The sequence below is a fragment of the Mirounga leonina genome, unplaced genomic scaffold (genome assembly GCF_011800145.1).
Source record: "Mirounga leonina isolate KUSES-001 unplaced genomic scaffold, KU_Mleo_1.0 Mir_93, whole genome shotgun sequence".
Classification (NCBI taxonomy): domain Eukaryota; kingdom Metazoa; phylum Chordata; class Mammalia; order Carnivora; family Phocidae; genus Mirounga; species Mirounga leonina.
The window spans coordinates 49,680,622-49,692,733 of NW_023270854.1; the positions used below are offsets into that span (position 1 = coordinate 49,680,622).

Here is a 12,112-nt window from a genome sequence, read left to right on the forward strand (position 1 = left end):
ACATCCCAAGTTCAGAGATTAAGAAAACTTCCCCACTCAGAATAACACAGGTGATGGAGCCTGACGTACGCCAGTGTCCCCAGTGGGTGGCCGGTGTGTACTGACCCCAAGGAGAGGTCACTTACCTGTTCTCCGGTGGCAACGCCAATTCCTAATGGGACCAGTGCCTATAAAATATAAGGCAACCTGATGTTATTTTCCTGAGTCTTTGAACTGAAACTCCTAATGTTTAAGACTATTTACGGTTGTTTCACCACTTAGAGCTGAAGAAGGAAACGTCCCTGCTGGGGGGCTGTGTGGAGTTTTGGGAATGGCAGGTCGGCAAGGGGATTATGTGTGCACACAGGAGGGGCTTGTTCCTATGCTGCCATTAGCTCCCTTCCTGCTAGCTCTGCAGATTCTCCCCACCGCCCCCCTCCAGTGGGTGTTCTAGAACCCTCTCCCTTCAAGCTTAGCGAGCGGCCTTAGATCCACTTTACCGGTCAGGCTGAGCTCGTTCCTTACCTGGTGAAATCCTCACCTGGCAAATGCTGGAGTCTTCTGAACATAGCACTGCTCTCTCTTTCCTCCCACCTGAAGCGACCTCACCCCCCCCACCCCCAGGCTCTGGGCTGCTCCCCTCATGCCCCCACTGGGATCGCCTCGGGCACCTGTGGTTTCTCTGCAGCTTATCTTCCCGTTGTTTAGGGAATAATATCCAGGGCACTGCAAGCTAACACTATCTGAGCTCCTACTACCTGTCCGGTGCCGTGTGAAACCCTGCCTGAAATGACTCCTTGTCACAGCCCATCAGGACAGGAGTCACCATCATCCCCATCTCACAGGGGAATGAGAAACAGGCACAGGGCTGGTAACCGTTCCCAGATCACAACTCTAAAAAGGGGTAGAACCAAGGCCTGAACTCCAGAGCCAGGGGAGGCTTCTGAACCACTAGATAGGGAAACTTCCCTGCAGAAAAACCCTTAATTTAGGAGCCAGGTGCCCCCGATCCTGCTACCTGTCCTGCCTCTGTGTGGATGTGGGTGAGTCATGGACCACCCAAGCCTCGGCCTCCTTGTCCCCAGGTGAGGAGTTAGAGTGGACGGTCAGTGGGGTACCTTCTACCTTCCTGGTTTATGCTTCCAGAAACCTCTAATTTAAATGAGTGCCGTTCTCTATCTCAAAACAAAAACCAGAGTGGGAAAAAATAGAGGAAGAAAGCCATTTGACTTATTCATTCTACCATTTTAAAAAGCATATGTTTCTGACACTTAATAGGTACCAACTCCTATTTCTTCCTTTTAAATATTTCCTGAACCTGCTCTAGTCTAGCTGCCCTGTCCCTTCCCCGCCCGCCCTCCTAGATTACTGGGAAAGCCTCCTAGCTCTGCTCTCTACTCCGCTTTCTTTCTGCCTGTTCCACACTCCCCTGTACTGCATCTCAATCCATCTTACATGTTTTTTCCAGTCAAATCTTCTTTGATCCCATTCTCTCCTTCAAGACGCTATGGTGACTCACTGTGTCGGGCGGCATCTTCTGCGCAGATGGACCCATCACCCGGGCCCAGGGACCGGTCTTTCCCACAATGCCTGACGTGCACCTGCCCTCCACTGGGGATCTCCTCCGCCCCACCTGTGCTGGCTGACTCTGCAGCTTCCCCCCGCCTCTGGTTGTCTGTGCCCTCGTCATAGGATACCTCCTCAGGGGACAGCCTTTCCCACGTAAACAAAACCTCAGAGGGCTGAAGCCCCGAAGAACTTCCAATGAGACTCTCCGGGCTGGGGTGTGTGTGGGGGGCTGCAGGTCCCTGCGTGGGCAGGTGGGCAGCACTAGGGTGTGGCTACCCCCAAAGAACCCCAAGGTGAAAGTCTTCGTCAAACCGTGGCCTCTGACCAGATTCTCAGAAGTTTTCGGGTCTGTTTAAACTGACACGGTCACCCTGTGGCTCCTGCTTGTCCCCCCCACCCTGCCGTGCAGCTTTGCTCAGGGTCCGCTCTTGTCTTACCTCCGCGACCCGCCCCACTGCCCTAGCCCACCCCTGTGTCTTCCTCCTGTCCCTCCCCTTTTCAGATTAGGGGAGAGTATAGCAATGCAGTCACCTCAGGGGGAAATCTGCTCCTGGCAGGCTGGAGCTCCCTCCTGTCCCTCCTGTCCCAGGGTCTCCCTAAACCCGAGAGGTGGGGAGACCGGGTGGATCTGTGTGGGAGGCACCCCGGCGCCAGGGCTCCAGGCAGCCTCCTCGGGGGGCGGCCTGACCGTGGCATTAGCTAAGCAAACCTTTTCTTTGGGGTCAACCAGAGGAATCTACACTTTTGTTTCATTCGGGGTGAAAAAATATTTTAGTATCAGTCAGGTTTCTGTATTTACAAAGTACTAATCTCTGGATTGCTGGCAGCCTTTCAACTTTTAGCAGTTTACTGTCTCTAAAATAGAAATGTAAAAGGAAATAAGCAAAGGAGCTTTAGGATCTGTCACGGCCACTCCAGAAAACCAACCAAACAACAACAAAAATATACAGCGGCAGGGGCAGGAGGAGTTTTTCTACCTCGGAAATGGCTGCGTGTCCCAGAATGTCATCAGGGGAGGTGGGCTCCTCAATCCACAGTGGCTTGAACTCAGCCAGCTTTGACATCCACTCTACCGCCTCGGGCACATCCCAGCGCTGGTTGGCATCCATCATCTGCAGGGAGAGAGAGAGAGACCCTCCACCACGAGGTCTGCCTGGTGCTGACCTGTGGCAGGGCTATGGCTCTCAAGGACGAAATGCTGTCACTTGGTGCCCCCGACAGCTGAGCAAGACTTCTGGAGGGAGCCCGACATGTCCTCTGTGGAGGACCAGCATGCAGGCAGCACGAAGGTGGCCAAAGAGCAGCCGCCAAGACTGGAACTGTGGCTCCAGATGCGTCTTCTGACAGGGCCACCAGGATGTCCGGAAGTGCCCTGGGCTGGGCCCAGGAGAAGTGCTCGCTGGCCCTGGAGCTCTGGCCCAAACTGCATCAAGGTGCCACCCAATTGCATCTGTCTTGCAGTATCCATTGTTCTGGAAACTATTTTATCACATTCCGAATCAGGCCTCATCAATTCTGAATTTGTTCACCAGTCATTTTGATGCTTGCCAACTATGAGTCTGGCACAATAATACATAACCCAAACTACCATTGATGAAGCACCTACTCAACCAGGCAGTTTATGGATTTTGTCCCATTTAATATTTAGAACAACTCTATGAAGCATTTCATATTAACCTAGTTTACAGAAAAGAAAGCTGGCATGCAGAGAAGTTAAGGAACTTACCCAAAACAGTAAGTCACGTAAATGACAAGTTCAGGGCTAGGCCTCTAACTCCCAGGCCCTGGCTCTCTGGAAGCCAGGTGCTGGGTGTGCAGACACCAAGAAAGGGCCTCTCCACCCCTGACATTATCACGCTTGATGACAGACATGGGGATGGATGTGTCCAGTAGAAAGTGCTAAGTGGTAGGAGTTCCCTCAGGGGCCACTGTGAGGACCAGAGGACAGTACAGCTAGAATCACTTTGTATCACAAGTTATTTGGGTAAGGACAGCCCCATAAGACAAAAGTCATGTTAACTTGTATATAAATAGTGGCATTTCTGATCCTAGGTCAGGATTCAGCTCCTATTTCTGTTAACTTATGAAACATGCCTCCAAAAGCATAAAAATATCTTACTGTGACTTTGTAAAAGTATTTTACATGTAATAAGAATCATCTTATAAAAATATGTAGTGAGGAATGACTGATCCTTACATTTATTTCTGCAAAAGTCTGGCATTTCTTCCACCTTGGCTCCATGAGACTGGCCTACCTGCTGAACCAGGCAGGACATATTTGTTAAGAGAAATTAAATAATGACACACGAGGGCACCAAGGGGGTACCTGTTTGCTCAGGTGCATCCGTGCTAGCAAGAAGGAATCCCTAACCGGATCTGACTTAAGGAGTTCTGCAGAGCAGACACATTTAAAACTATCAGCTCCTTCAGTTTTTTTTTTAAAGAGTTCACCCATTGCAAAACCACGCAGCTGTGCCTCCTCGCACATTCAGCTTTAAAATTCCCCACGAGGAGGGCCCAGGTGGCTCAGTCGTTGAGCATCTGCCTTTGGCTCAGGTCATGATCCCGGGGTCCTGGGATCGAGTCCCGCATCGGCGGGCTCCCTGCTCTGCAGGAAGCCTGCTTCTCCCTCTCCCACTCCCCCTGCTTGTGTTCCCTCTCTTGCTGTGTCTCTCTCTGTCAAATAAATAAATAAAATCTTAAAAAAAAATTTAAAAATTCCCAACGTTCTTTAATCCTTGCTTGAGATGAGCTGTATTTGGCCCAGGACACAGGCTTCATGTAAGCTGCTCTTTCTCAATGGGAGGGGAGGACATTTACCAACGTCTTCTCAGGTCCAATCATGTTTCGGATGAGGCGGCACCTGCGGATGTCATCCTGGAGATCAGCACCCACTTTAACCTTAAACCTATAAAAGAAATGCGGTTTGGGGGTTGAGAGCTGTCCCCTGACATGGCGAAGACACGCGGGTTCTCTGCCTTTGCCGACAATTCATAGATGCCTTCTAGTAACCTCTTGCCTCTCTCCCCGTTGGTCTCAGACAAGCCATTTGAGGGGCGCTTGGGTGGCTGAGTAGTTAAGTGTCTGCCTTTGGCTCGGGTCATGATCCTGGGGTCCTGGGATGGAGCCCCATGTGGGGCTCCCTGCTCAGTGGGGAGTCTGCTTCTCCCTCTACCACTCCCCCTGCTTGTGTTCCCTCCCTCGCTGTCAAATAAATAAATAAAAGTCTTTAATTAAAAAAAAAAAGACAAGCCACTTGAAAAATGACCCAGTCGATGTCTTAGGGCAACAAGGCCACATCACCTGCTGACTCGAAGTCAAGGAACTAGGAGAGCAGTCAGATCTTTTTTTTTTTCTTAAGATTTTATTTATTTGACAGAGACACAGTGAGAGAGGGAACGCAAGCAGGGGGAGTGGGAGAGGGAGAAGCAGGCTCCCCGCGGAGCAGGGAGCCCGATGTGGGGCTCAATCCCAGGACCCTGGGACTATGACCTGAGCCGAAGGCAGACGCTTGACTGACTGAGCCACCCAGGTGCCCCGAGCAGTCACATCTTTAACAACACTGAGTTTTTGCTGCGCTGTGACAAGGAACGAAGAACAAAAAGCCAGTCAGCACTGAAGAGAAGAGGAGGCTGGGACAAGGGGCCAGCCCCGTCACACCCTGAATGTAAAGAGTCTGACTGATAAAGACCTCCACCTGCGCGGCTCCTTACAAGCTCAGGAGAGGTGGGCCTCGGGCTGCAGGCGCCTGAGGCTGGGGACTCACGTGACTCGGTCACAGAAGGAGAAGCGGCAGAGGTCTCCTTTATATTAGAGCTGACCCCTTGCAGGGAGCTCCCTTCATCTGTTCAGATGCCCAAATAGTCTCCAGAGCCGGGTCTCTACCTCCTCCCCACGACCCCTAGCCGCGGTTTCAGGTGTCTGGAGAGCGCGTGGTCACCCCCTCGCGGGGGAGGCAGCACCACCGTGGGCGAGGCCAGTCTCCTCTCCCTCACTCAGGGACTGCTCCACATTTTCCCCCTACTTTCCTCGGTGCCTACGCTCTGTGCCAACAGAAAGCCCCGCTCGCAGCACACAGCCTGGCACTCGTTGCTTCTCTCTCTTCCACTCAGCACTAACACACTCAAGAAGACGTTTCTGTCCCAGATGGGAGCTCCAGTTTCCAGATGCCAGGCTTCTGTGCTGGGAGGCCTCTGAAATTGCTCCTCAGCCTTCTGTGACTCACTGGGTATAACTGTTCCCACCTTTCCTGAGCACGTGGAGGGGGGAGGGGTATCAACGCTTACTGAGCACCTGTTATGACTCCCAGCTGTGCTGGCCCTTTTCCGATAAAAACATCTTATTGCAAGGAGAATCATGAATTAATATTATTCCCATTTTATAGAGAAAGAAAATGAGGTCTGGAGAGGCTGAGCAATTTGCTCATGATCACACAGCAAGTACGTGCAGGAGACGAAGGGAAAAGGCAAGAGGTTGATTCCAAATCCAACACAACCCAAGCCCCTTTCCCCTGCTTCAGGCTGCCTCCTTCAAAGTCTCACTCCCCAACTCTATTTCGCCGAGGAGTCAACAAAAATTCAGTGCCTCTCAAACTTTAGCAAGCACACAAATCACCCTTTACCATGGGATCTCGTTAAAATGCAGATTCCTGCGCAGCAGGTCTGGGAAGAGGCTGTGGAGGGTCTACATTGCTGACAAGCTCCCAGGGAATGCGGACGCCCCTGCCCAGCAGGAGGCCCGTGGCCACGCCCAGAGTCTGCGGAGAGCCGGCTGATCCAGCACAGGCAGGACTTCCCGCCGTGTGCTACACAGATAGACTCACGGTGACCCCCCATCACGAGATGATGGTCCCTCTGTGTCCTGCACTGTGTCGGGTTTGGGAGCCCCCAACAACCACAATTCATCCAGAGGAAGACCCTAGGACGTCCAGGGGTCCATATTCACATAGGAGAGAGACAGGAGAGAAGAGCCAATGGTTGGTCTGGAGAGAAACAGCCTGCAGAGGAGAAGGGTTGCCACTGGAGGGGGTGAGGGGGCGCCTGGAGACTGTGGAAAACTGGAACCAGTGACTGGAACTTCTCCGGAAGGGAAGGTTTCGATACACGGAAGCTCTTTCTAACGCGTGCAGCCCTCAACAACGCAGAAGTGCCTTTTACCGGTTAGGCTCGCTGCCTCTGTAGGTTTTCAAGCATGGAATCAGTGCTTCTTACTGGTAGTAAAGAGTGGATTTCTATCCTAGACTAGTGCTTGAGATTGACCATCTTCAAGCTGTTTCAAGTCTGATGTTCTAGGATTCTCACTAGGACTCACATCTCATCTTTGGAGGAAGAGCCTGGCCTACGCTGAAACTTCTCCCATGCGTCCCTACGTGTCAGACTGTTCTGGATGAATCCTGGCCTCCTTGGTGCCTTTTGCTCCTGGCTCCTCTCCACTGGCAAGCCTGTCGTGACGGGGAGAGTGAAGCGCATCATCACACACACAAGTTACCTGGTCCAGCCGTCCTTCAGTGCCTCCGTGCAGAGCTGTGGGAGAAAGGGACACAGCCACCATCACACACCCAAACGCTCTCTCTGGTCTAATGAGAACCCCAGTTGTCTCTGATGTGCTTTCACAAACACTGGCTGCCGCATGAACCGGAGGAACAACCACGTGCTGGTGAATTAAGAGCAGGAACGCCTTAGCCAACAGAGCATAACTCCTTGTACTTGTAGGATGACTTTCTTTCCTCATCTCTAGGGGAACAATTTCTTGAATTGTTCACAACATTCCTAAAAGGGAAATGGAGCATTTAGGTCCCCCTTCTTAAAGCCAGGATATTCTGCAGCATCCATAGAACGCGTGGATGTAAGGGAACCAAACAGAAGCTAGTCTTTCAGCTGTGTAAAGGGTGGTGGGAAAGTCATAAATCAACCAGGCTCTGACGGCATGATGTGTGCCAGCCACCGGGCTACGGGCCTTACACAACTCACAGCATTATTCTGAGTCCCCCAAACCACCCACGAGGTACGTATCATTTCCCCACTTCACAGGGAGGAAACCGAGGCTCAGCATGGTTCAGTGAGCACAGTACCATGTGACCCTGCTGCCTCTGCCTAGGAATCAAATCCCGGGCTGTCACCTTCCAGAAGCCGAGGTGGGACATGCTAGGTCACAGAGTCTCACACCCACAATGTGAGTGGCTTTACTTCGCTCCGGTGTAAGTACTTTCAGGATGGGGCTTTGGATCCATAATGATTTAGAAAGGCTAACAAGAAAATGCCAGAAAGCCAGGAATATAAAACCTGTCTACAAAACCGGGTTCCAGTGCCCACCTGCTTCAGCGTGTCATCGGAGTACCCCAGCCAGGCGCACGACGTGGTGTAGGCAGGGTAGCCGTGCATTAGCATTTGCCCTTCTGGGGAAACACAATGCTTGTCAACATTTTGTGCTTTCCAGGCGCCTTCAGAATTACAACTGCCTTTAGCTAAGCTGCTCCCTTGGAGGATCCAGCCTGTTCTCCTTCTGACCCTGCCTTTCATGTGCACCCAGCCCCAAGCCCAGCCTCTGGCCACATTCACAATCATGCAATTACCGAGGATGTCAAACTAGCCCAGGTATTCCTATTTGTCACACCCAGGGAGCTGCTTCATCCAGATGCAACCCTTTGTCAGAGGGCCTGGCTGCTGGGTACGGGACATTTGGGAAGATGATGCAAACCCCAAGAGGACAGGGACCCTCAAAAGGACAATGAAAGCAAAAACAATGAAGGAAATTTCCTCACCACCCACCTCTCTCTTTTTTACCAACTTGACCTTTCTGCAGTATTTCTGGAAAAAAATAAGAAGCACCATCACTTTTTCAGACAACACAGCATGCTACTACATTATTTACACATCAGCAGGTACTAGAAAACTTCCAGTTCCGTTACTCGAGTATGACTCACCATAGGCTTCCTCCTCTGTCAGGACGTCTGTGATGTACCTGAAATCGATGCAGGATAAGAGCGTCCTGGGGTCCTGGCAGCGTAACAGGAGAGGGGAAAGGCCCAGATCAATTCACAAGCAGCTTATGTCTCTAAGGATGGACTTACCCTTTCTGGGAAAGGGCCTTCAGGATTTGTGTTAAATTGTTTGGTTCTGTCATTCCTTGGTACAGAGCTCTTGAGAAGGTCGGTGCCACCTCCCCAAGACAGCCTCAGGCCCTCGTATGGCAACCCCTCCCCTCCCCAACACCTAGGCTCCACCAGCTCAACTAACACGGCTCCTGGAAGGAGGACCGGGCAGGAGGCAAGCACTCAGCACGAGTTAAGTGGTGAGATGAGCGCCTGGCGTCCCTCTACATATAGGTCATTTCTCCACACTTCAGGGCTCACCATGATCCTGGAGCAGCTCAGTGGGAGAGGAAAGAAGGCTGGTCTCAGAGCCGGGCCCTCCAGGGTCAACCCTGTGCCCACCGTTTATTAGCAGCCTGACCGTGGGCCATCCTCTCGTCAAATTGGGACAATTCACTTCACCGACAGGAACAGAACGGATTCACCATGAGCGACACAGCGCACAGCCTGGCCCTGGACCATCACTGGCTGTTCTCTCCCCCACTCTTCCTGCCCCTGGTTCACTGCTCTGGCCACGCTGGCAAGGCGGACATCTTCGGCTGGGCCTCTGGCTGAGACCCCTCCCATCCCAGTCTAATAGCTGGGAAGCAACCAGTAGCTTCACTCCCACTCACGTTGTACTGTGACCAACAGTACTCCACTGGTCTGTTAAAAATCGTAAAAGCTGGGCACCCGGGTGGCTTGGTCGGTTAACCGTCTGCCTTCAGCTCAGGTCATGATCCCAGGGTCCTGGGATCGAGTGCTGCAACTGGCTCCCTGCTCAGCTCAGCGGGGGGTCTGCTTCTCCCTCTGCCCCCACCCCTGCTCGTGCTCATGTGCACACGCTCTCTCTCAAAAATAAATAAAATCTTTAAAAAAAATGTAAAAGCTCTTTCAATGCTGAGATTCTGCCCCTTTCAAGACTATTGGCTGCTACTGAATCAGGAAATAGGATCCAAAAGAATGAAGTCACAGGCATCTTCTCTAGAGGCCCTCAAACCAGTCAGTTTTGGAAGCCACCTCCTACACCCCTCTGAAAGGCTGACCTTGAGCCTAAAGGCAGCTCATGTCCTTCCCCTTTGGATGGGGCCCCACGCCGCCAGCAACTATGTCAGACAGATGGTGTGAGAGCCCGCCTCTTTTTATTTTCTCCCAGAGAAGAGGCAATGTCTGCCCACCTACAGTCTTCAAGGCCATGGTGTTCTTCGTGTTTCCTGAATTGTGATGCCAAATAATAACAGCGCCTTCATTAGTTGACCACCAGAGTTTTAGCAACCACCATGCAAGACATCACCCTGAGGCCAGCTAATGCTCAGAGGTTAAGTGACATGCCCAAGGTCAACCTGCCAGTAAGTGGTGGAGCCCAGATTCAAAACCAGGTCTGCCTCGGTCTGAAGTTCACTCCCCTTAACTTGTCCAGACTTTTTTCCTCCTCAGCTGCCAGGTGCTCGACCCTGCCATAAACAGGTCAAGGAAAAAAGGAAACATCGAGGTGCCTATCTTCAGCATTTGGCTCCTTCCCTTCCAGAATCAGACAGTGGAGACCACCACAGTCTGATCCATCACTTTCTTTTAAATTCAAAGTGACCAGATGATATCTTAATAATAATATCTTATGTATTGTATAAGATAATAATATCTTACTAATAAAGTCTTGCTCTTCAGGAAGCACTTTTATCATTTGGTCTTTAAACAATTCTATGAGGTTCTCAGAGAAGTGACGACTATCCCCTTTTCATAGTTAGGAAACAGAGGCTCAGAGAATTTGCATTACACATGGAAACTCCACAGTGGGGGGAGGCAGGACCTAAACTCAGTGCTTTCCTTGGACCACTCTGCCTATGTGAGCACAGCCAGCTGTTACTTCAAATATCAGAAAAGAAATACTAGGGGTTAGTGGGTGTTTGCTTTATCATCACTATAGTGATCCAGAGACAATCCTGAATATATTTACCGATTATCAAAAGGCAAGTAATCTGTGAAGTCCATCTCATTTATGTTACGTTATCATAATTATTTAACGTTATAATGTTAAAGAATTTACTTACCATGTCAACAAGTAACTTCCACAGAGGCTTGAAAAAAGAAAAAAAAAAAGAAAGAAAGAAAAGAATAGTAAAACATGTGTAAAGTACCCATTTTTTCCTGAAAGTAAATGCCAACTCCCATTCTCAAACACCTGTCCTCTGGTCCACCTGCGTGCCAGGGTCTCTAACGCTGCCTCCTAACCCCTCACCTTTGCTGCCCTCCCATTTCTTTCTCAGCCCTTTATAACTGACTCCTTTAGTTTCCTAACTACTTCCAGGGAGAAAAAGAATCAAACAATTCTCTATATTTCTTTTGGAGGCCTGCTGTGTATGTCTTTTGTCATCAGAAGGCTGCTCATAGAGGAAGTGTTCATCCCTCTGCCATGCGTCGGATTATTCCACAGAGCCCCCCAAGTGCTCCTCTGATGAGTTACCTTTCCCTCCTGCTTGGCCCACAGGTCCCACACAGCGTTGAGAAGGGCCGCGGTAGCCAGATGCACAACACCTTTCTCAGGACCGATCTGGTTAGGAAGCAAAACACACCAGCACGTCTTAGAAATGAAAGAGATTTAGGTCTCCTAGCCAGGGACACATTTCAGGACTTAAAAGGCATCAGTAAAAGGTCATGTAGAGGTTAAGTTTTTTTTTTTTTTTTTTAATAGTTTCTAACCTATGGAAAAATTGCAAGAACAGCACAAAAAACTCTTGTATATTCCCCCCACCTCTATGTATATGTATGTACTTATATATACACACACATATACATATACAAATAGAACATATATAATATAAATAAAATTGATTTTACTGAACCATTTAAGTTGCAGATATCATGCCTCTCGAACCCTAAAAACTTCTGTGTAGGTCCTAAAAACAAGAATATTCTCTCACATAACTGCAGTAGTACAATGATCAAATTTGGGGAATAGGACATTGATAGAATACTACTGCCTAAAAGACAGTCCATACTCAAATTCTGCCAATTATCTCAATAATGTACTTTATTTTATTAACATATTGCATTTGTTCTGACTCTTTAGTCTCTTTTTATCTGGAACAATTTTTCTAATTTTTTTTAAAGATGTGTTGACATTTTTAACCAACTGAGCCACCCAGGTGCCCTTTTTTTTTTTTAAAGATTTTATGTGTTGACATTTTTAAAGCACACAGGCTAGTGGACTTGTAACCGTGTCCCCAGTTTGGGTTGGTCTGTGGTTCCTTCATAATTGGGATTCAGGTCATAATTTTTTGGCACAAGTTCTAAGCAGACAATAATGTCATTTTGGTTTTTTAATAGGGGTATGATCTTCCAGCCCTTAGGTAAGGCAGGGTCCAGCACTGCTGCACTGTGAGGTTACCATTTTCCTTTTCTAAGTACAGAGATTGGGCATGCATTGATGAATCTTGCCTCAATCAGTTATGGCTACAATATTTGCAATACGGTGATTGTCTAACATTATCATTCTTT

General features: G+C 49.6%; 1 protein-coding gene across 4 annotated transcripts in view; it reads right to left on the reverse strand.

Annotated features, from left to right (window-relative positions):
- The window catches only part of ENOSF1 (enolase superfamily member 1), a 28,340-nt gene that overhangs the window by 4,926 nt on the left and 11,302 nt on the right, over positions 1–12,112 (reverse strand). For 3 of the 4 annotated variants that reach the window (XM_034996257.1, XM_034996255.1, XM_034996258.1), the window contains 9 exons: positions 11,079–11,165; positions 10,666–10,692; positions 8,471–8,543; positions 8,316–8,354; positions 7,860–7,942; positions 7,036–7,070; positions 4,369–4,456; positions 2,526–2,660; positions 126–167 (listed from right to left, as the gene is read on the reverse strand). In XM_034996257.1, coding sequence (XP_034852148.1) covers positions 126–167; positions 2,526–2,660; positions 4,369–4,456; positions 7,036–7,070; positions 7,860–7,942; positions 8,316–8,354; positions 8,471–8,543; positions 10,666–10,692; positions 11,079–11,165 — 609 coding nt within the window. The remainder of the gene's footprint in view (positions 1–125; positions 168–2,525; positions 2,661–4,368; positions 4,457–7,035; positions 7,071–7,859; positions 7,943–8,315; positions 8,355–8,470; positions 8,544–10,665; positions 10,693–11,078; positions 11,166–12,112) is intronic. The other variant, XM_034996256.1, reaches the window with a different exon arrangement.